Here is a 23,253-nt window from a genome sequence, read left to right on the forward strand (position 1 = left end):
ACATCATACAACATCTACAATGCTTACATTAGCCGTACATGGAGCATCAAGGCTAGCTTTGCGCTCTGTTTTGTGTTTAGCCTCACATTGTAAATCCACCTGGTGATGGACTACAACAGCATCTCAGTCCAAAACAGGAAGAGTCAAAAGCTAATGCGCAATGTAACCTTCAGCTTTTTCAGCATCTTGTAGATCTCCATCCCAGAAAAAAACTGCATAATGTAACAAAGCAGACTCTATGCTTTCTCTCTTTTTGCAGGAGATTTTTTTAGCTGGTGGACATTGTTTATTCAGTTGAGCAAAAATCTGGAGTTTGGCAGCTTGATCTGGTTTCCAAACAAGAACCCAAATGTATTAACCTGAATGGCTGTCACGACACAACACAGAAGCTGGGATTATAGCACACACTAAAGAAGAGTGACTGTCCTATTTTAACACAATCACACTGCTGTATACACATAGTTTTTAGATGTTTTCTGTATTACATGTGCTGAAGATGTGTATTTTATATGTAATAGTTAAATTGGCAGGGCTGTAGAAAATTTTTCTCTGCTGTTTTTTTTTAATTCTCACCTTTATGTCTTTAATTTCTTGTCTCACCTGAAACTATTATATAGTTAATGTCACTTCCTCAACAAAACCTGTTTCCACTGTGTTTCTGAAACTCTATCTGTGACACTGTCGTATCTTTTGTTTAGAATTTTCTCCTCTTGAGTTGATTTGCACACACGCAGGCACACACTGATACATACACACAACCACACCGTGACCCTTAAGTCCAGCCCAATGACAGAGGCCAGTAAGCCGAATCTAGAGTATGATAAAACACAGCAGCTGTGTTTATACAGTGGAAGGAAGAAAGGAAAGAAAGAATGAATGAAAAGAAAGAGGGGTAAAGCTAGAAGGAGAGCTTGAGTCCTTAGAAATTAGATACTTTGTTTAAAATCTCACCAGCTTTGGCACACCAAATGATCCCTGTATGTTTCAAGAAAAGCCAAACCAAATGTATGCCTCCTGAATTATAAAAAGAAAGCCAGAATCAGAGATGGTGGGTGAAAAAAAGAACCCATTGCAGAATGAGAAAGGAAAAGGGCCAGGCCTCTGACCTCCAGAAACCTTTCTCCCTCTCGCTCAACCTTTCTTTTTTCCCTTCCTGCTTGCTGTCTCCCTGCTCTATCTTCTCAAACCCTCCAATTACAGTAATGAGTGGTTGAGAGTGAGGTGGAGGAGGAGGCACAGAGAGGCTGTGCGTGACTGGGAGAAAATATGGGGGCAGAAGGAGGGAGGAAATGGAAGGAGGAGATTCATCATTGCTTTTATCTGCTATGAGTGTCGCTCATCCCCTGACCCCACACTGATTGGTCAGTGAAGATTAACAGCTGGGACCAGATGTCAGGACCTGGAGTACTCTCTGTTGTGCGAGAGCAGATGTGTGGGCAAGTGGGCATGTGGATTAAAATGAAAATGCCACTCTAAGGCAGCTCTCATCCAAAGCACCCTCTTGTAGTGGTAGTCTTACAGCTGAATTCATGCACATTGTAACTATACATCTTTAATTACATGTTAAAAAGGATTAGGAAAAAATCCTGTTTTGTGGCGCCTGTGTTTTCACCAGGAAAATTCATTTATTTTCTCCATGCTGTTGTGCTGTAAATCGGATATCTCTGAATTTTGACTACTGATCAGGCCAAACAAGTGATGCACATGCAGCTTTTAGGGAAACCAATTGCATTTTTGTGGGTATAAATTACTATTGCACTTGAAGGATTTACCATTGTTTTAGCCAAATGCTGACAAAAATCTATAAACTCTATGGGTGCATTCACACCAGGATAGTACAGGGGATTCGGTTTGATCGGACAGGGAATCAGAAATATTTTGCATCTTTGTTTGGTTTGCTTTCACACTGCCCTTTACTCAAGCAGACCAAACTGTCTAGTTAACATCATGCAGTCCCCAAAATAACCACTGACCAAGAACACAGTCTTTAAAAATTATGTTTTTGATTTAGTGTTCAAACCTAATGCGGTTTTCACAAGGATTTTGTCCAATATGAGCAGCAGGAGAGGCAGTGAGCAATGTAGTATAATGTTCTGCAATTCATCCTACTCTTCCTCTGTTTGGTTCACTGGATGGTCCATTTACTTTCACACTGCAAGCAAACCCCACTAGGGTTCACTTGCAAGTCAACCAAGACCCCCAATTTTCAAGTGGACTGGAGTTCGCTTATTAGCTCCAAATCAGAGTCCAAATGTGCATTTACACTTCTTCAGATTAACACTATTCATAGAAGTGGACCAAGGTTCAATTAAAGCGAACCAAACAATGCCAGTGTGAACGTGCAAGAAGTCTACGTCCTCAAAAATGCACTTTTGTCTGAAAATTCTGTTTTTGCCTTAGTTTCATGCTACTCACGTTTCTCTGCCAAAAAACTGTGGATCACACCAAAAATTGATGTCATAATACCTGCTGCGCTGGGTACCCCTGAATTGTTTTGGCCAATCATGCACCTCCTGAGTTTTGTAATCTGTGGTGCGCTGCTTGAGTGATGCATCTGAAAAACAGAAACAGCTGAAGGAAAGAGTGTGGCATTTTTATAAGCCACCAAAACAAAAATTTGCATTTACAATTATTGTAAATGTTACAAAACCATGAAAAATTGTGTAATTTGTTTATATATGTACATCCTGTATGGGTTCTTTGTGTGGAAACCTGCAGTGAGTGATCCATGCAGCAACCATAATCATGCCTTAGGATTCCTGCAACAAGGTCTATTATGAATGCTGCTGACCTAGCTTCACTTTTTCAACTGCCTTTTAGGCAAAAACAGACATTTTGAAACAATGACCTCGATACCCACATTCACTTCCTGATTGGGTGGGTTTTACCTGTGACTCTGACTTTTATCAGAATGCCAGATTTTTGGCTTTTCTGCTTTGTATCCAGATTGAACAAACATACATATGGCAAGAGCAAAAGCAGTGCTAAGTGAAGCCAGTTTGATCCTTCTGTACAGGAAAGAAACAGAAAAACCTACAGCTGGAAAAAAAACTGAGTCACGCGTAGTTATGGATGTTTAGTAGTATGTCCACAAGATTTGATTTAGTCTAATCTCATTTGCACAGTGTGTGATTATAACCTATTCATCATGCCCCTGTGAGTTTTTTTCCTGTGAGATGTCTCTCTGTTATTCACCACTGTGATCATCTTATTCTCATGTAACATGTTTTCTAACAAAAATTAAAAAGCAATCTGAATCTGTTCAGTTTTTTTCTATTTTTCCTCTCATAGTGCACCATTGCTTCTGGTTGAGTCTGGTCGTGTGAGAAGCATATTTAGAGTTTTTGTTGTTGTTTTTTTTGCTTTTTTTCTGGACAAGGATGTTTTTATTTAGAATATTGTTTTAAAATGAAAACATAACTGACACAAAACTGACATCACGTTAAATTCTGGAATACATAGCGTGTATTTTTAAATTCATTCATGAATTGTTAAAGTAGGAGAAGTGACAGTTTTTTACATTATGACTAAACACTTACAAATACTACATCATGAGTGGCTGGGTAGAGAAGACTTGAACTAAAGGTGTGTATCAGAATGTTATGACAACGGGTTTCATGCAGCACTGCAGTTTATAGTCTTTTTATATAGAATAGAATAGAATAGAATAGAAATGCTTTATTAATCCCTTTGGGGAGTCCTCAGGGAAATTTGGGTGAAGTTTATATGTGTTTGCCATCATTTGAATCACTATCACAGTAACTCTTAGCATCTAAATTATTCAATGAGTTGAATTCCAGAAGTGAAACAGTGTCATTGAGCTCTGCGGGCTGCTAATATCTTTTCATGTGTGTCATCACCACAACATGGCGCACAAAGGTCTAACTCTCCCCAGCTGGTGCCTGCCTGCCGCTGCATCAGTCATTCATGCTGAACCATGACGTTGGGGTTGAAAAGCTTCACTTGTGGCATCAGCCAGCGCCCAATTTGTTCGGCTTGTTGTGGATTGCAACCCCCACACCCCTTCTTTTATCTTTCCCCTTCACGATCCCCTCCTAAAAAACCTTCTCCTCATTGGGCTCACTTGTTCCGTTTTTGCGTTAATCCACTTATGCCACTTCCTCTCATCCCAGTTAATCAAGCTATCTTCCAATTCTGTTGAATTTAACTGAATATTCATCAAATAATCTGTAATAGTAATAATAAAGCTTGTCAGGGATTATACTGTATATTCGCCATGCAACAAGCCAGTAAGTAAAGATATGTATATCTTTTCCTTTCTTGTTTCTGTCTCTGTGCTCTCATTCTGTCGTACACCTGACTTTCTTGTAAACTCCTCCAACAGGCGAAGCTTGTGCATCCACGTGGGAGTGTGTTTTTCTTTGTATACAAAGTGTTTGTTACCTCAAAAAGGGTACCTGCTCAGATGAAGCACTGACAATGCTGCCTTGGTATCTCTGCATGTTTGCTTCACAATGTCTCTCCTTCACTTGTCTCCTTGCCTCTCATTCGTTGTTTGCCACTTCTTCAAAGCTTTACCTAAAATAGGCCTTTAATCATAGTTTGGTGTGTGAGTGGTTTGGTGGTTTGAAGCTATATGAGGAGGCTGGGTGTATTTATAGCAGTGAGAGGGAGGATGATCACAGTTGCAAGGTTCGGATTGAGAGCTTTTCAGCTGGACATGAAGCAACAGGCGCTCCCTGTGTTAACTTTGTGGAGCAGCGCTGCTTGGTTTGGTGTCTTTTAACTTGGTTGCATTTGGGTTGGTGGTTGTCACTGTTCTGATATTTGGTCAGATTTCTATCTGTGTTAACTCTGTGATGGACAAGTGTCCAATGTGTACCCTGCCCCTCACCTACCCTGACATAAGGTCCAAACTTCCCATAACCCTGATCAGGATAAAGTGTATAAAAAAAATAATGGATAGATTTGGGTTGTGCTGTGTGCACTGTGAAATTAAGATACTCTACACTGAAGTATGCGTATCCACATCTAATACCTGAACACATGAAAGCACAGACACATTGACGTCATGCTTTCCTCTTTCCATGGAGTCCAGTGACTTAATATAGTAACCAAGAAAACAAACCCCAGTATTACCAAATCAAGTTACTGTTTTGCACTTTTCTTTTTAATTAGTTTTAAATATTTTATTATACAGTATAACTATATACACTGAATTTATACTTTAAGTTTCTTCAGTGTTCTATCACTGCTTGAGTTTAGTTTTTAGTAGCATTTCATATTTTATAAAACTAATGTTAGCATTGGTTAGCATTGGTTAGCATTGGTTAGCATCAGTTAGCATTGGTTAGCATCTACTAGGTTTGAAACCTGAATATGACAAGGTGGAGGATATTAGGCATGCCTAATTTATCTAAAAACTAACAACTAAGTACACAATGTTTTGAGTCATTTTATGTTAGCTAGTCATGTTAGCTAACATGTTTGAGGTAAAATAGTATATTTCCTGTATGGTAATAGTAAGGATGGCTACATGGTGTAAAATGAATCAGTTTTCTAAACAGCTGTTGGATACAGATTCTTTCAGTTGGAAATGTTAGTTTTTAGTGAATGAGCTTAAATAAACAAATGCACAAGCCCATTGCTTTAAAGGCCTTCTGTCCACAATCTGCAGTATTATGCACTTTTATGCAAGTGCATATTATGCATTTAATAATTTACCAATATATTCTAAAGTCAGGTTTTCTTGCATTTGCGTGTCTAAATGGACATGTTTATCAGCACAAATACAAACCCCAAATGTCCGTCACATCTTCTTTTTTCTTTTTACAACCCTTTTTATTACCTTTTTATCAGAGTTCTAAAGACAACACACACAGTGGCAGCGGCCAGAGGAGGTTTTGTTGTGCAGTAATCTCAAATCAGCTCTGTTGTTGGCGGTACTGACCCTGGTCAAGCCCTCCGAGTTGTGTTGTATTTTGTATTCTCCCTTTCATTCTGGCTCACCATGTTTCGTTTTTGTTTGTACTTCTTCCATCGTCTGTGGCACTCATTATGCCTTCCCTTGTGTTTGCCCTCAATTTCTGTTCGCACTCTTTTATTTATATTCTCTCTTTTCTTCTGCTCCCTACAAAGTGTTGTTTCCAAGCATCAAAGGACTTGTAATTTAACCCAAACCGCTCAAAGACATAGACTCACTAGGTCCTCGTGATGGAAAAAAACCTAAAATACCCCTAGTAGAAAGATTTAAATGGTACTCCGCTGTCTGCAACCCAAGTTTATTGCTGATTATTCACTGCCTTGCTGTAAATTATTTGTCCAGAATTACTTGACTGCATTTATTTCGATATTATCTGTTTCTTTTCTGTGTTCACTCAGTCTGTAATCAAAATAGAGGCTGACTTCAATGTTAAATCCAGATATCTGAAATTTACAGATGCTTTATTAAGTGGAACACTCTCTCTGACACACACATACAGACACGTGAACCTACACACAAACATTAATGACCCACAGCTGTGGCCAGTCCTGTAGCTGTTAAATAGACAAACCCACACTCGTGCAGATTACAACTTCACACACACATAGACACAGCATTTAGCCTCAGGCCTGCCACAGTGTGGTGGCAGATGGTAAGTGTGTCTGCATGCATGGCTTCTTAATGACAGAGCGGATCATCACTTCAAAAGAAGCCACTGGGAGCAGAACTTTCCCTCTGCTGGTGGAGAGATGCTGAAGTCACTGAGCAGGTACCCAGGAGAGCTATTCAGGACTGAATGCAAGTGTGTGTGCCAACCCAGTGTGCTGTCTAGCTTTCTTAAAACCTGCAAATACTCAGTGTACATGTGTACAGGCGTGCACTGGTGTGTGTGTGTGTGTGTGTCTCAGCAGAACAGCTCTGAAGTTTTTTGCGCAGCTGTGTGGAACACAGCAGATGTGCTCAGCTCTCCCCCGAGGATGTTGCCTCTCTTCACTCGCTCTCATCTCGCTTCCTCGTCCGCACATACCCTCCAATGTTTATACATTGCTGCTCTTCAGATAATAAGCTGACTTCAGTACTTATCCCTCTTCCTTCCTTTGGTTTCTCAGTCCTTCTTCTCTCTTCTCTCTTCATCTCATCTCATTTATTTCATCCCTCTACACCTCTTAGGATTTTATTCAGTCCCAACTTGTCCAGATTTTAGATTTCAGGGCTGTTTAAAGCGGCTTGTTTCACCAGTCAGCAGAAAGCTGTTTTAATGCAGCAAACGAAATGAACACAGTCTGGTTTAGCACCAGGTTATCTTGTAGTGTCTAAATTGGACGTGAACCTGCTGCAGTTTGTCCCAGTGGCTAGCTGGCTCAGACTGTTCAAAGATACGTTCCAACAGACCATCAAATAAACCTGCATGTGCATGGTTTGTCTTTATTAATTTGGAAGTGAAGCTGTGGCCGACACTTTCCTTGACATTATAATCCCAGACTATATTACAAAACACTTGATTTAACTATTGTAAACTTATATAAATGTTCCATGTGAACTGAAATATTTTAGGTTTAGTAGTGGCTCCTTCTTTTGTGCTGCTCAGAACTAGTTTATAATGTGAAATATTTGCAGCATTGCCATAAAATAATATGATGACCCCTGGAAAAAAATCTGAATGGAGACTAAAAGTCATGAATTAGCAGAACATATGAGTGTAAATATTTAACATATGAAAATGCCTCGCAGTCCTGCAGGGTTAGGTGTACGACACGATTCTGGTCTCATTCTGTCTAAATTGTCATTGCAGTCGTGCTTCATTAAAAGCAATGTTGGTTTTCTTTCATCAATCTCTCGTGTTGGATAAATGTAAACAGATGTTATTACATTTAAAGATATAAAATTATTTCTAATTTCACTTCAGTAAATATTTATATAATTACAGCTTTTGCAGAGATCCTGAATCATTTTGCCGTCTCAAACTCAACAAAGTAAAAGTCAAAGAATAGTTGTTTATAAATGAGGAATCATTTGCAGCATAATTCAGAAATAAATGGTCACTGCAAACTGTCAGACTAATGGAAAATGGAACCAAACAGTAAATAAAAATCAGCAGACTGAATTTTTAAATGGTCTCGCAGGAAAGTGAGGTCTTTGACCTTTGGTAATTCACATGGTCTTTATCAGCAGGATGACTTTGCACATTAGTTCTGATTATAAATGTTTCTGACTTCTATTATTCTGAGCACTGGACACTTTTCTAGTCTGTTAGCTCAGGGTTTGTTTTTAGTAATGTTGGCACCACTTTTGATGAAAGCAGGTTTGTGTTTAAACTGATCTCAAAGATTTTTTTAGGGGGGGGTGTTGTTTAGTTTTCTTTTTCATGTGCTCATACACTATAAGAAGGATCACTTTGTATTTAAAGCAACAACTAAAACAAAACTGTCTAAACTGACATTAAGTGAAAAAAATCTTCTAAAGTTCGGTGATATCAAGGGTTTATAGTCATAACACAAGCTTACCTTATAAAAGCAGTCTGTCCTTGCTTTCTCTTTTCATTCCTACACAATATGCACACACTCACACACACACACACACACAACCTACTGCTTCATCCAGAACAGGCGTCTCCATGTATATAAGTCTATTTAGTCTCAACTAGGCCACAGTATCACATGAGCAGTTAGTCACACCATAAATCACACCAGTTCCCGCCGTTCCCTGCCCAGATTTCAGCTGCTATTTTCAGTCATGAGTTTAAAAAAAAAAAGAAAAATAACGGAAGATGTGAAAATATCTGTTGCCTGGAGAAAAAAATTTCCCATTCAGTTTATGGGATAGCGTTGTGAGCATAGCGTGTCGTCATCGTTGTCTCGTGTTTTGCGCACATCCCAGAAAACATGAGAAAGAGAGGGAGAGGAACAAGGTGACACAACAAGCAGCAAGAATGTGGAGAAGAAAACTAAACACCATCATTTTTCTCCTTTTTTTCTCTCTCTTGCTTTCTCTGATGCTCTTTACCACCCGTTTGTCTGTATGCTAATAATGGGATTTGGATGGCTTGTAGGTGTATATGTGTGTGTGTGTGTGTGTTGATGGGTTAGTGAACAGCAAAACAGTGGATGCATCTTTTTAAATTTTCTACTTTTCCCCTGCAGATTGAAATGTACACTTCCTAATGTTCAAAGATTAGACAAATTACATCAGTTCAGCTTTTATTTTATTTCAGGGAATCACCAACAGGTTTGATAAAGATGCTAACATACCATTTATTTTCTGACACAGCCTGGAGATTGTAAAAGACCTTGTATTAAATTGCAGCTTGCATCAGGCCACATAATGAACAATCGAATCACCCCTGCAGATTTACACCCATTATTAGTGTCCATTTATAAGTATTCCTACACTTTGCAGTCCACCCACGTTGTCACTTGGATCTTATTTTCCATTTGCTATAATGCTAGCTAGCAGGTCCAACAAATCCCTGTGTTGTTTTGTTTCAGTGCTCTGTAGAGTCTGGATTAAGTTGCTCCTTTTCCATGGGGGGCATTCTTAATGATGCAGTTGGACCTTTTAACAATCTATGCTCTAAAAGCTGCCTTAAATCAAGGGAAACACATTTTGGGTTCTCTTAAACAAGTTTATTTGATTTTCTTCTCATGGAAATCCCCAGTTTTAATGAAAGTTGTACGAATACATATTTTTTGGCATCTGACATGATTGCAAACTAACTTTTAAAACTCAAATTAAAGCACAGGCTGATTGAAGCTGTTGGTCTAAGCCTGTTTCATCAATAAAAAGATAGTGATTCTGCAGATTGTGCAGTCCTGCAGTCTTTTCCATGGTGACATAATCTGTATTCTCAATATATTTCCACTTAAAAAGCTCTAGATTCTGGCAAGGTTTGCTGTCAGAGCCCTTCCTGGCAGCGTTAATGCTGCAGACCTCTGCAGGCTTCATTACAAGGGCTGGTCTGAGAAAGCATCTTGTTTATTTGCACAGCCTTTCTAAACATGCAACCACCTTATCTCTCTTCTGACATGCAGATCTGGAAATTTTCAAACTTGCCCTGGAGACAGACTTCTCCTCCAATTTCTTAAAGTAAATACAGAACTTGGCAAAGCTGTCTGTGCAGAGCTCCCTCCTGCTGGCGTCATTTACGACAGAGCTTGAAGTTAGATGGATGAGCGTTCGAGTGATATTGTGTTGACACAGTTATCCATACAGCTCAGACAGGACTTTCACCCTAGAGCTGAAGGTTCGTGTCCAAAGTGGGGCCATTATTTGTAGAAGTAACAGGCTTGCTAAAGGACATGGGGACTGAGGAGCTCCCCAAATGATTACAGAGCTTGAATGCATTTATTTCTGGTTGTGTTTGTTCTGCAGATAGGTGGGCTAAAGTGGCATAACAACAAGCCCTGCCTCAGTTTAAATCAGGTTGTAATTCCTCTGTTGTATATAGGCTCATTTTTCCTCACGTTTTGAGCCTGTTCCCGTGTGTTCTCTTTATTTTCAAGGCTTATGTGAAGAACTGTAGTTTATGTGGGGTACTTTTTTTATTCATTTTTTCAAGATTTCTGTGGTGATAAGTTGTACTGTTGCCTTTGTGTGCAGTTATATTGCTGGTAAGGTTCAAGCAACTCATCATGGATCTGGGACCGTGACCTCAGCCCACTTCATACATCTATTACCATCCTACAGTTGTTCTAAACAGGCTTATTTTAGTTTAAATGAGGTTTAGTATTTTGCAGCAGTTTCCAAAGGAAGCTGGTTTCTGTTGCTATCTGGTTGTTGGAGGACATGAAGATTTCATTCTCAGTATATATTCGCATGAAGGCCTCTTAGTTCTCTCCTTTAGCAAGTTATTAATTAAACTCATTTGACTTGTTATTTAAAATTTAATAGTATTGAAAAGATGCAGTCATGCACGTTGAATTTATTCTTGCAAAATGTATTAATAAATCTGACAAGGCTGTACTGTTTTTTTATTATTGCCTATGTTATTCCTTGGATCTAAACATCAGAAGACTCAACTTACGGATTTCCTGTTTTCTATTTAAATGCAATAACTGAAAGTTGCAAATATTGTTTAAACTGATATCCAGGCTGTCCTGTCAGCAGTAAGTGCTTTGTCCTCATTACTAATTTAAGGGTGATTTTCATTCTCAGCAGGACACTGGATTATTTGCTGCTCATTTAATAAAGATTATTTTACTGAACACACAGCTTGTGGTTTACATATTTTAATCTGCTTAATTTTTCCTTTCCAGATGACATTTAAAATAAAACTCTCTTATAATTTGATATTTCAACATGCTGACGTTGTGGCTTTCCACAGTGATTATCAGAGTCATCATCACCTGTTTCTTTAACTTGAGCATCCACTGCTGTGCTCATTTTTCCAAAAATATCTCTTACTTTCACACATTTGGCTGTGTCACTGTCCAGCACCATTTTTTCAGACCCTTCTCGCCTTTGACAGTTTGGCAGAAGGGAACTGCTTCAGGTGTCACCGATGCAGTCCTGATGGTGTGTAGAAAGTACATTATCTGCACAAAGAGCAGATTAAACATGTCATAAGAGACCATTTTTATTACCTCTTAGCACATATTGTGACTTCACTGCTTCTTAACATTAGCTCTTAAAAAGGTCATGTTTTTTTCTGTGATATCAGGCTTTGTCTGGGTTTTTACCCTTCACCACTGACAAAAATATTTTTAAAGTTTTTCTTATAGATATTTTGGCTTGATTTACAAGCTGTTGCGTGCTATAAAACCAAAATGAGCTGAAAGATGCCTTAATGTGTCACAAAATGTTGATTTTTTTAATTAAGTTGGGATTTTCTTCCTGTCACCACTTCAGCTAAAAAGTTTCTTTAGGGCTGTGATGTAATGATGCATCTATGTGTCTCTATCCAGATGTGCTGGACAGCATGGCGAGGTTCAGCATTCAGGGAGTGTTTAACTACAGCATGCTGACGCTGTCTGAGCACGAGAGGGTTTTGTATGTCGGAGCACGTGAGGCATTGTTTGCCCTGGACCCAAACGACATCAGTAGACAGCTACGGCCACAGGTAACACACACACGAACACACAAACACAATGAAGGCTTATTTCTGTCACTGAATATGAATGAATTATATATAAGTTCACTATGGTCATGAACAGATTTATAGAAAAATAATTACTACCCGTCTGTCATTGCAATTGGCCACACATTCAGAAAAGCTTTATAGAAATTAAATAAATTAAATTATAACACAACATTTAATATCTCTGGGCATTATGATGGACAGTTCAGGAACAAAAAGCATCCTTTGCATGGCTTTGTCATGGAGATAAACCATTTATGCCAAATTCAATTACAACATCAATTTGGTTGGTATTATTATTAATAATAAAAGCATTTAAATATAGCAGCTTTGTTAAGCAGGAAAGGGACATAACACATCCCTGCTTCTGCAATATTTTTTCCACTTTGTCACAAGAAAACACACTGACAAAAAATCAAAGAGCTCAATATTACTACAATAATGTCAAATGAGTAATACAGTTTTTTGATGCTCCGGTCTGTATTAATTTGCTGAATTCTGCAGGCTTGGTTTAAGCTAATACTGTAAAAATGTCAAGCAAATTAATACCATCACAAAGTTTTCTCCCAAACATAATAATAACATCCGGATTAATTACTTTAAGCCTTTTGCTTTCAGTATGGCAACATCCAGTGTGGCAAGTAGAACTCCTTCCTTCCTGTTTGAACCTTTTTTCAAAGTAAAAAATATACAAGTAATAAATTAATCAAAAAAGGAAAAAAATAAAACATTTTTGTTTGTTCAAAGCACATTTTAAAAAGTATTTTTCCATATATTGTTGTCAGTATAGCTATGTATAGGCTAAATTTAGCCACTTTTCAGCCACTCAGAAACTATTTTTTTTAAAACTACCTTGAGAAATTTAATAAATTTTTGTGAAATGCTGTTGCCACAGTTCACACTGTGATGCTACAGCAACATCAACTGAGTTATAATTGACCATATAAATTAAAGGATGCTGTTTGATACATGCTAACTGGATCTCAGTGCTAATGCTAATACCTGAAGTGTATCAATGTTTTCAGTAAAACTGTCTCGCTATAAAGTTTGTTTCTTTTAGCAACAATGATATTTTTTGTTATATATTGTTTGTATTTTTATACCTAGCCATTCAACATTCATTTAGTTTTCTCAAAATACACTTTAAAGAGAAGCTTTTAAGAGAAAAAACATATACATTCTAAATGCATATATTTGCTCATAAACATGTTTTAATATTTTAATTCATGCTTTGGACAGGTAGGTTATAATACTTTATTTATTCCATTTCTCTTGCTAAAAAGTCTCCAGCAGGGATAGTGTGAACACGTTGCCAGATATTGAAATAGTAAAATGTGCAAATATTGACTACAGTATTTCACTTCTGTCAGCACAAACACATCCACTGTAAACATAAGTGAGTAAGCAGCCACTTGGGTAAACTTGCACATACTCTGGGCCAAGCTTCCTCAGAGTTTATGATGCACTCGTTCAATTTTTTTCCCATTGTCCTTGTTTTCATTTGTGTTTCTTGTCTTCCTGTGAATCACTCTGGGGAAAACCCATTTCTTTCTATTAACAGCCTTGACTTGACCTGCATCACACTCATACCAGAGACATGCTAAACCCTCAGAGGCTCAATCTAGTTTTGCTTTGCTCTCTCAATAATTGGTCTGTATTGAAATCAATACAATTACAGCAATGAAACGAAGGTCTAGTGAGCAGCCTGCAGTGGTTTGGGAATTTCTATCTGATTTACTGCTGTAATGAGAAGTTATTAGATGCACACAAACACATACTCACACACACTGTCACACTCAGCCCAGCCACTGGCTGTTTGAGTGAGTGTTATGAGTCTTACAGTCATGATAAGACCACCTGTTGTCAGCCTCTAGCGTGCAGTATAGACCGAATGAGCCAACAAAGAAAAGTGACTTAGCAAAGAGAAGCAAATAGTCCATCCCCTCTGTTACTATCTGCCCATCACTCTCCTGCTCCTCCTTTCTTTCTCTAAACTGTTGCTTTTTATTTCTTCGCTGCTGTCTCACTGGCTCTATCTTCATTACTTTCCCCTCTGTCTTCCTTCCCTGGAAATTCTCTAGGGATGTTTCTTGGAGGATGTAGACATTTTGAAGACGAGCAGTTCTCATTTATGCTTGCAGGGCTTTCTTCTGCATTATTTTGTTATGTTCCTTTCCTCAGGTTGATGGTGAATTGCTTTTTATTGCTTTGCTTATTAATTTTCATTATGAATTTGCACCTGAATGCACTGGTTCACCATGTTCCAGCGTTTTAAAAGGAGCCCTGACTTCCACAGTAGAATCACAGCTCTGATTGAAGCAGTACTAATTTGAATAACTAATCAGATTGAAATGTGGAATTATATTAAATTAGTTTCCCATGCTCTACCCTCATGGTTTTATTCCAGAAAGTTCAACTAGCACTCTGAGTAATCTACAAATTAGATTAAAATGCCAGGCTTCTAGATGGGCTTTTTACCAAACATTTGCAATGCATTGTTTAGTAAGACCTGCAGCTTGTTGTTACTGGTGTGTGTTAATCTGAAGTCTAAAGATATTTACATTATTTTAAAGGCTGCTTTATGACATGCCTGCTACCACTGCATATTATTATATTTCCTGTAAGATGTAATGTGTGTCATGGGAACAAATTAGAAGCAACAATAAACTACTAGAAGTACATTGCTTCATTTTAGCCTCTTTCTTTCAAAACTTAAGGCCAGCAGTTGAAATTATAGATCCTAAAGGTGATATTTCACCGTCACAGATCCATGAATGATTAATCCAGATATTAAAACTTAACCGCACTAACTCCCTCATGTCCCCAGTTATGAAAGGACCTCTTTGAAAATTAAACTGGGATTGTAGTGGACAGTAGTAGGGAGGGGTAAGGTTAATACTGCAGCTCATCCTATATGTGCAGATGTGTGCAAAAATCATAAACCACCCTTCATTTCTTTATATTTTGCTGGAGGAAGAGTAGTAATACATTGAAAGGTGATAAATTATATTTATGCTAGTGTATGGAACGGATTTGTAGGGATACTGGCTTACACAAAGGGTCATTTCGGCAACTTTTCAATAACATTAAAGGCTATAGCTGCAATCATATTTAATGCTCCTGTATATTTTAAAGTGCAGTCTATCTGCCATTTTATTAGATTGAAATAGCTTATTGTTTGGGAGAAGCTGGTTTTAATTCAATGGAAGTGAAGTTTAAATTTTCAGCAGCTCTCTCGGCCAGTATAACTATTTCTAATGGTGTGGAAACATCTTAGTAAACTCGTTTGATTCTGTGGATCCTCCTTTCATGCAACTAAGTTCATCCATGTGTTGCATACTCTTTGCAATGAGTGAAACACATTTTATCTGCTTGCAAAACATTGTAGTGGACACTGGAAAAAGTAGTGGACACTCTGTCCTACACAAGAAAAATATACTGTTGAGAATTTTCTCAACAGAAAATTACATTTTTATTTATTTATTCATAAATTTTTTACTTTATATGTTATATATATGTTATACGTTATATATGTTATTGTCATGTTATTTCCTGTAGTATCTACAGTATGCATTGTACACAACAAAATAACAGACTTGTAGGTGATATGTAAAAGGTAGACAACATTCCTGTACCACGTGACATTTGTCTCTTGTCTTATTTTTCGCCAGATCGACTGGCCAGCTCCTCAGGATAAGAAGAGGGAGTGTGTCACCAAGGGGAAGAACAACCAGGTAACTTAAGTCAGAGCTCATCTGCCAGATTCCTTCACTTCTGCATGTTATTGTAGTACTTTAAATTAAAAAAAAATTTAAGTGTAGCATTTCTGTCTTTGCTCAGTTACATTTAGTCAAATCTGTCTGTGGGTTTAAACTGGAAATCTTCCAGTCATTACATTAGCACACAGAGAAGTGCATCGTCCAGACAGGGGTCAGAATCAGCAGATTTTAAAGCAGTTAAATTTAACGTGTGTTTGCTCTTGAGCAGCAAAAAGCTTATTGCAGTCTTGGTCCAAAAATGATTGAATGTAAAAAAGAGTTTGGTTGCACCGCACTGCAACAAGATGGAATATTTCTGCAGTCAACACGCATTAACAAGCACACTTCAAGCATTATTAGTTAAGGGTAACTGTCTGTATAAATAAGATTGTAAGTAAATACAAATCTCATAAGGACAACAAACTCTTCTCATGCTGAACTGAACACAGGAGTAACTTAGTGGCGTAGGATCCTCCTGTTCTCGTCATCAGTTATGATACATTAGCAAACCCAGACAACAAATTGACCCCAGCTTGCTTTACACAATGTATGCCTGAAAGAATCCGTGTTTATTATTTTATAGAATCTCAAAGGGTTTTTGTAAGGGGGCTAAAACTTCTACAGCAGTAACTTTTGATGTGGTTTTAACCACAAGGGAAAACAGTTAATTGGAGTGCAACAGCGGCAGCTCACGTTTAAAACTGGCTGCATAGGAAATAATGTGGTGAACATCTGTAAATGGAGTATGAGTTAGGGCTTGTAGTCATTTCAAGTTGATGCATATATTCAAATTTCTTAAAATTGACACCTTTTTCTTCTTTTCTTTTTTTTTTCGGTGTAATTTAAAAAAATATAGTGTGATTTATAATTTAATTTTACATGTGCTTTAGTCCAAAAGTAAAAGAAGATATTCAGAAACAATGACTGTGCTGACAGATGGTGCTTACTCACTGTGAAGATATGGTATTTACATTGCCCACCAAAATCACTGGTCTTCCTATGTAATGTTGATTTGTCTGACCTGTCAGGCAGACACTCCTTTTTCTAATTATTCTCAGTGATTTCAGGAGCAAGAATCACTCTTCTCATATTGTAGCTCTAAGATACAGTGTTTTGCTGTTGCAATGGCAATATCAACTGGATGCACTGAATTATTCATTCCTCTAGTATACATCATGTCTGAGCATCTGTTTCCATTTCTATTCAAAGAGCTTCGTTCTTCGTCACAGTGCAGACATTAAAAGGCACTTCTCAAAAAAGCACTGAATAAATTACAGCTAATTATCCCTTAGAGCAATCTGTCATTTTCTTGTTCAGTTTAGAGATTATTCAGATAATTTGTCACAACATCATCTGTTAAGTGATGTCCTCAATAGGATGCTGAGCACTTGTGTCTGAGTAGGAAAGTCACAATATAACAATTCCCCTCATTCTTTTGCAGAGATATTATCAGCAAATATGATCTGAAACAGTGAGGTATTCCCAGTGAGGTTGTAAATCTCTGAGCATGTATGAGAATGCAGAGAGTCTTCATGGAAGCATATGCTTCACCTCGGCAGATGATAACGGGTCTTTTATTGCCCTCATTGCCCTTTTAACAAAGACAACACCATTCTAAAAATTCCTCCACCCTCTCTCACAGACCGAGTGCTTCAACTACATTCGGTTCCTGCAGAGCTACAACCACACACACCTCTACACCTGTGGCACCTACGCCTTTCAGCCTAAATGTACTTACATTGTAAGTATACAACACTGTGCACTGTAAGTGTGTTTTTGTGAATGTACCAAGCTAGTACTGACAGCTCGGCGCAGGCCTGGGGCGAAGACCACTGTGTGATAACATGAAAATGAGTGCAATGGAGAATAAGTATACCACACTGAGGTCAACTGAATGTGTGAAGGATGGTGTGTGCATGTGTGTTCATAGATGTGACACTGATACGATCAGACAATGTGGCGAGCTTGCGACAGACAGAGCTTTCAGCTATATACTGACCACAAACCACCTGATCTGTCCTCATCTGTTTTTTTCTGTGTGATTCTGTCTGTGCTTTCAGAAAGCAGATGATTTTACCCTTAACACGGCAGCCCTGGAGGATGGGAAGGGCAAATGTCCATATGACCCTGCCAAGGGGCACACAGGTCTCATTGTGGGTAAGTATATACAAATATTTACTTACACAGTTTAAAATAATCTTTAAATTATCATTTGCAGTTATGATAATTTGATTTTATAAGCAGCCCTATTTTCATCCATTATCAGCAATAAACTTCCAGACAGCTGCTTTTGTTCCATCTGCATTCAGTGAACACCCCACAAATCTGGTTCTAGAATGCGCCGCTAGGTGGCAGCAGCAATTGTAGTAGCTCTGTTTTTAACTTATGATTTTTTTGCAATATAGCCGTCTTTTTTAAGATATCAGCTGTCAATCTGTGTCTGTTCGGGTAGATTGTTTCGCGCTGGTCAGAGGCTGTGCTATACGGGAGATTTTTCTGAATATTTTTTCTTTTTGCAAGACTTGTTATTGTGAGTCTCCATGGCAACGAGACTTGTTTACCATCGGGATCAACTGATAAAACTCTCCAAACTCAAGATTATCAGTGAAACAACACTTCAAATCCCAACGGAGTTGAAAAGAAAGAGAAGAGGATGCAGGGCAGGAGCGAGGCAGAGAGAAAAACGGTGGCGATTCAAACCGTTTCTTCCAACGGTTGTTATGGGAAACGTGAGATCGCTAGTTAACAAAATTGATGAACTTCAGGTGCTAACCAGGTCTCTTAAAGAATACAGAGAGTGCAGTATTATGTGCTTCACTGAGACATGGCTGCATGAACACATCCCAGACTGTAATGCGTCTGTACACGGCTTCAGGACGGTCCGTGCAGACCGCAATAAACAACTCAGCGGGAAGCTGAAGGGAGGTGGAATTGCGGTGCTGGTAAACCAGCGCTGGTGTCATCCTGAACATGTCACTGTTAAAGAGAAAATCTGCAATAGAGACATTGAACTGCTAGCTGTGAGTCTCCGCCCGTATTATTTACCCAGAGAGTTCACATGCGTTATTCTGGTAGCGGTATATATAGTACCTGGTACCGCTCCAGACGCAGCCTGTGATGTCATTAACTCTGTAGTGGCCAGGCTTCAAACACAACATCCAAACGCATTTGTGGCGATCTCTGGAGATTTTAACAACATCTCCCTCTCTGCAACTCTACCAACTTTCCAACAGTTTGTCAGCTGCTCCACCAGAGAAAACAAAACGTTGGACTTATTTTATGCAAATATTAAAAATGCATACAGCTCCTTTGCCCTGCCACCTTTAGGAAGATCAGACCATAACCTAGTTCTTCTCTCCTCCTCCTACAAGCCCATCGTTCAGCAACAACCAGTCATTAGAAAGGCTATTAGAACCTGGTCTAATGAAGCTGAAGATGCTCTGAGAGGATGCTTCGAGGCTACAGACTGGAACGTCCTATGTGAACCTCATGGAGATGACATCAATGCCTTGACTGAGTGTGTGACAGATTATATTAACTTCTGTGTGGACAGCACCGTTCCAACAAGAACAGTGAGGTGCTTCCCCAATAACAAACCCTGGATCACCAGTGACCTGAAAAAGCTGCTGAACATCAAAAAGAAAGCTTTTAGGGATGGAGACAGGGAGTTATTGAAGTCCACACAAAAACAACTTAAAACACAAATGAAGAAGTGCAAGGAGGACTACAGGAAGAAGTTGGAAAGTAAGCTTCAGAAAAACAATGTGAGGGATGTGTGGTCAGGAATGAAGAAGATCACTGGCTTCGGGATAAAGGAGGATCAGACTGATGGAGGTCTGGACAGAGCGAATGAACTGAACATGTTCTTCAATAGGTTTAGCTCACCTCCTGCTTCAACCCCAACTAGCCACACACCCTCCATGAGCCCACAGCTTTCCTGTCACACCTCCACTCTGTCACCCTGCAGCTCAGTCAAGGACCTGGACACAACCTCATCTCCCTCCACATCAGGACTTCCTGAAACCTCCTCTGCCTCCACCTCCACTCTGTCTGTCTCCTGTAACCAAGTCATGCAACAACTGGTGAAACTGAACCAGAACAAGGCTGCAGGTCCAGATGGTGTCAGTCCCAGAGTTCTCAAGACCTGCTCAAAACAGCTATGTCCGATTCTCCAGCACCTGTTCAACACCAGCCTGAGCCAGAGAAGAATCCCGGTGCTGTGGAAAACATCCTGCCTTGTTCCAGTGCCTAAAAAAACCACAACCAGCTGAACCAAAAGACTACAGACCAGTCGCCCTGACATCTCACGTCATGAAAGTCCTGGAGAGACTCTTACTGGCTCACCTCAGCAAGCAGGTGAACACCTTTCAGGACCCATTACAGTTTGCATACCGTAATGGGCTTGGGGTTGAAGATGCAATCATATACCTGCTTCAGAGAGCCCACTCTCATCTGGACCAGTCAGGCAGCACTTTGAGGGTCATGTTCTTTGATTTCTCAAGTGCTTTTAATACGATTCAGCCTGCTCTGCTGTGTGAGAAGCTGCAGAAATTCCAGGTGGATCCCTCCACAACCACCTGGATTTACGACTACCTCACAAACAGACCACAGTTTGTGAGACTGAAAGGTTGTGTGTCTGAAATGGTGGTCAGCTGCACTGGAACACCACAAGGGACTGTACTTTCACCATTTCTATTCACGCTGTACACCTCAGACTTCCAGTACAACTCTGAGTTCTGTCATCTGCAGAAATACTCTGATGACTCAGCAGTTGTTGGGTGTATCAGTGATGGACAAGAAGCAGAGTACAGAGAACTGGTCGGTCAGTTTGTGAAATGGTGCGGTGACAATCATCTCATCTTGAATACCAAGAAAACAAAGGAGATGATTGTTGACTTCAGGAGGAACAAGAACACACATAGAAGTGTTTCCATCATGGGAGAGGAGGTGGAGGTGGTGGAGGAATACAAGTACCTTGGAGTTCAGCTGGACAACAGACTTGAGTGGAAAAGCAACACTGAGTACATTTACAAGAAAGGTCAGAGCAGACTCTACTTCTTAAGGAAGCTGAGATCTTTTAACGTCTGCACCAAAATGTTGCAAATGTTCTACAGGTCTGTTGTTGAAAGTGCAATCAGCTTTGCAGCAATCTGCTGGGGCAGCGGCATCAGAACCAGAGACTTGAAAAGAATTAACAAACTGATCAAGAAAGCCGGTTCTGTGCTTGGAGTAACTCTGGAGCCGCTGGAGTTGATCATCAAAAAAAGAATTCTGTACAAGCTGACGAAGATAATGGAAGATCCTTCACACCCTCTACACAACGCCGTGACGAAACAACAGAGTGTGTTCAGTGGGAGGCTTGTTCAAGTCCGATGCAAGACAGAGAGATACAGAAGATCCTTCCTTCCAGCAGCTATCAGGCTGAAGAACAAAGCCCTTAATTAATTAATGTGATTGTTTTACTTTACTAAAAAAAAAAAAAAAAAAAAAAAAAAAAAAAAAAAAAAAAAAAATTACTACTACTACAATATTGAATTTCCCTTTGGGATTAATAAAGTATTTTTCATTCATTCATTCATTCATTCAAATGTCATCTTTATGAAGAATTTATTATCTGCTTTCTAGCTACATGATTACACGTAACCTTTTATGCTTCATGTACAGACACCTGTTCTTCATTGTCTTTTGTGTCTGCCTGCTGAACCCTGGGACCTTCTCTCATTATCCTTTACACATGTGTAGAAAAAAATAAATTAATGTAAAGCTTGCATGTCATATAGACAAGGAGCTGTACTCAGCTACGCTGAACAACTTCCTGGGTACGGAGCCAGTCATTCTGAGGAACCTGGGCCTACAGCACTACAGCATGAAGAGCGAGTACTTACCTACCTGGCTCAATGGTAAGTTAAAAACAAGTTCAGAGAAGTACAAATGTGGAAGAAGCAGTGAGTCTGCATGAAAGAGATAGACAGGGAGAAAATAATGCTAAGAAATGGGATGGAAAATGGAATAATATAAAAAAATAACCAGAAGCACTCAGAGAGCTCAGACCTCTGCCAAGCCATTGTTATTTTCTTTGCCAGTGATTGCAGACCTTATTTTGGAATTAAAAGCTGTAATGGCTAAATTATCCCTATCTCCCGATAGTAAATAATCCTTTAAAAAAATTCTTGGATCCAGGCAGACACACCAACCATGGCGAAAACATAACATCCGCTATGGCGGAGGTAATAATTTTAAAGTTTCTTATCCTCAAAAAACTGACCATTGGTTGAACCTTCATCTTTTTGTTACGCTTTCACCTGTCAAACTTTTTTTTTTTTGTATTGTAGCCCACAATGACAGTAACTTTCAGTAAAATTACAATCTGAGATCAGACTCTGCAAGTGGATCAACTTTACACATTTCCTTAACCCTGGAAAATTTAATGAATGTTGGATGAACAGCAATGAAGTTTTTTCATTTTGATGATTTTAGGAAATAGTAGGCGTGTGACTCACCAAAACACATGCAGTTGCATTCATATTTTTAATAAGTACATGACAAATACACACTCTTCAACTACCCAAAGAGTTATGGTTATTGGTCACAACATGCATCTATTAGCTGCTTTTTGCCGGGAACTTTAAGCTGATTTTTAAACAGGAACCATGTAAAACTACTTTAAATATTTATAGTTGTTTACATAATGCTTGTAAATCTGCATGCAGAGGTACAGTTACCATAACGTAATCCAAACTGAATGCTAACTATTGGTGGAAAATCATACAAGCACCAGGGTTATGCTTTTTGTTTTGTTTTTGTTTTTTTTATAAAATGTATTTCATTCAAGTAAGACCAATGTTTTGTCATCCAGATATATTTGGTCGCACCCAGTAGCATCAGTTTGATAGCCAACAGTGTGGCTAAATTTAGCATTTGGAAGGAGAAATTGCAGTGGTGTAAATTTTTCACATTGGTGTCTTGTCCTCTGACCTATAGGTTTTAATAAATAAAAATTCATCTCAGTTACCAAACAGCTAATGAGGTGCTCTAAATAATCAACAATTTTTAGCTATAGTAGTTTACATTTCTAGCTTCATGCCATGGCTAATGAGAGCTAGCTTGGTGCTAATGCTATGCAGTGTGTGTTCTGGCTGCTTGATAAGAAAAAAGATGTTGCAAGTGTGACTAAAACTGGAGTCATACACACATCATATTTGGCTGAAGTGTGCTTGAATGTGTTTGCAAAACTGTCAATTGCAATTTTGTTTTCTATAATCATATTCAGAAGAAGAGCTTCTCTAAAAATGTTCACTCGTCTATAGTGCAGAATTACTCCAAAACGCTGCATCGGTTTAGGTTTAAGATATTTTCTCTTGTGCTGTAATTATAAGATGCTAATTTTGTTTTTGTTTTTTTCTTTAAAACTGAATTAATTTTTAATGAAAAACAAGAAGAGTTGTTGCAGAAGATGAAGTGTGTGCCTCACAACAAAA

General features: G+C 38.8%; 1 protein-coding gene across 2 annotated transcripts in view; it reads left to right on the plus strand.

Moving 5' to 3' along the window:
- sema4c (sema domain, immunoglobulin domain (Ig), transmembrane domain (TM) and short cytoplasmic domain, (semaphorin) 4C) overlaps nucleotides 1–23,253 on the plus strand; it is a 93,909-nt gene that overhangs the window by 51,896 nt on the left and 18,760 nt on the right. For both annotated transcript variants that reach the window (XM_041999615.1, XM_041999614.1), the window contains exons 4-8: nucleotides 11,845–11,999; nucleotides 15,689–15,751; nucleotides 17,418–17,516; nucleotides 17,836–17,932; nucleotides 21,556–21,675. In XM_041999615.1, the coding sequence (XP_041855549.1) occupies nucleotides 11,845–11,999; nucleotides 15,689–15,751; nucleotides 17,418–17,516; nucleotides 17,836–17,932; nucleotides 21,556–21,675 (534 nt within the window). The remainder of the gene's footprint in view (nucleotides 1–11,844; nucleotides 12,000–15,688; nucleotides 15,752–17,417; nucleotides 17,517–17,835; nucleotides 17,933–21,555; nucleotides 21,676–23,253) is intronic.

This window comes from Melanotaenia boesemani, chromosome 11, assembly GCF_017639745.1.
Source record: "Melanotaenia boesemani isolate fMelBoe1 chromosome 11, fMelBoe1.pri, whole genome shotgun sequence".
Taxonomy (NCBI): domain Eukaryota; kingdom Metazoa; phylum Chordata; class Actinopteri; order Atheriniformes; family Melanotaeniidae; genus Melanotaenia; species Melanotaenia boesemani.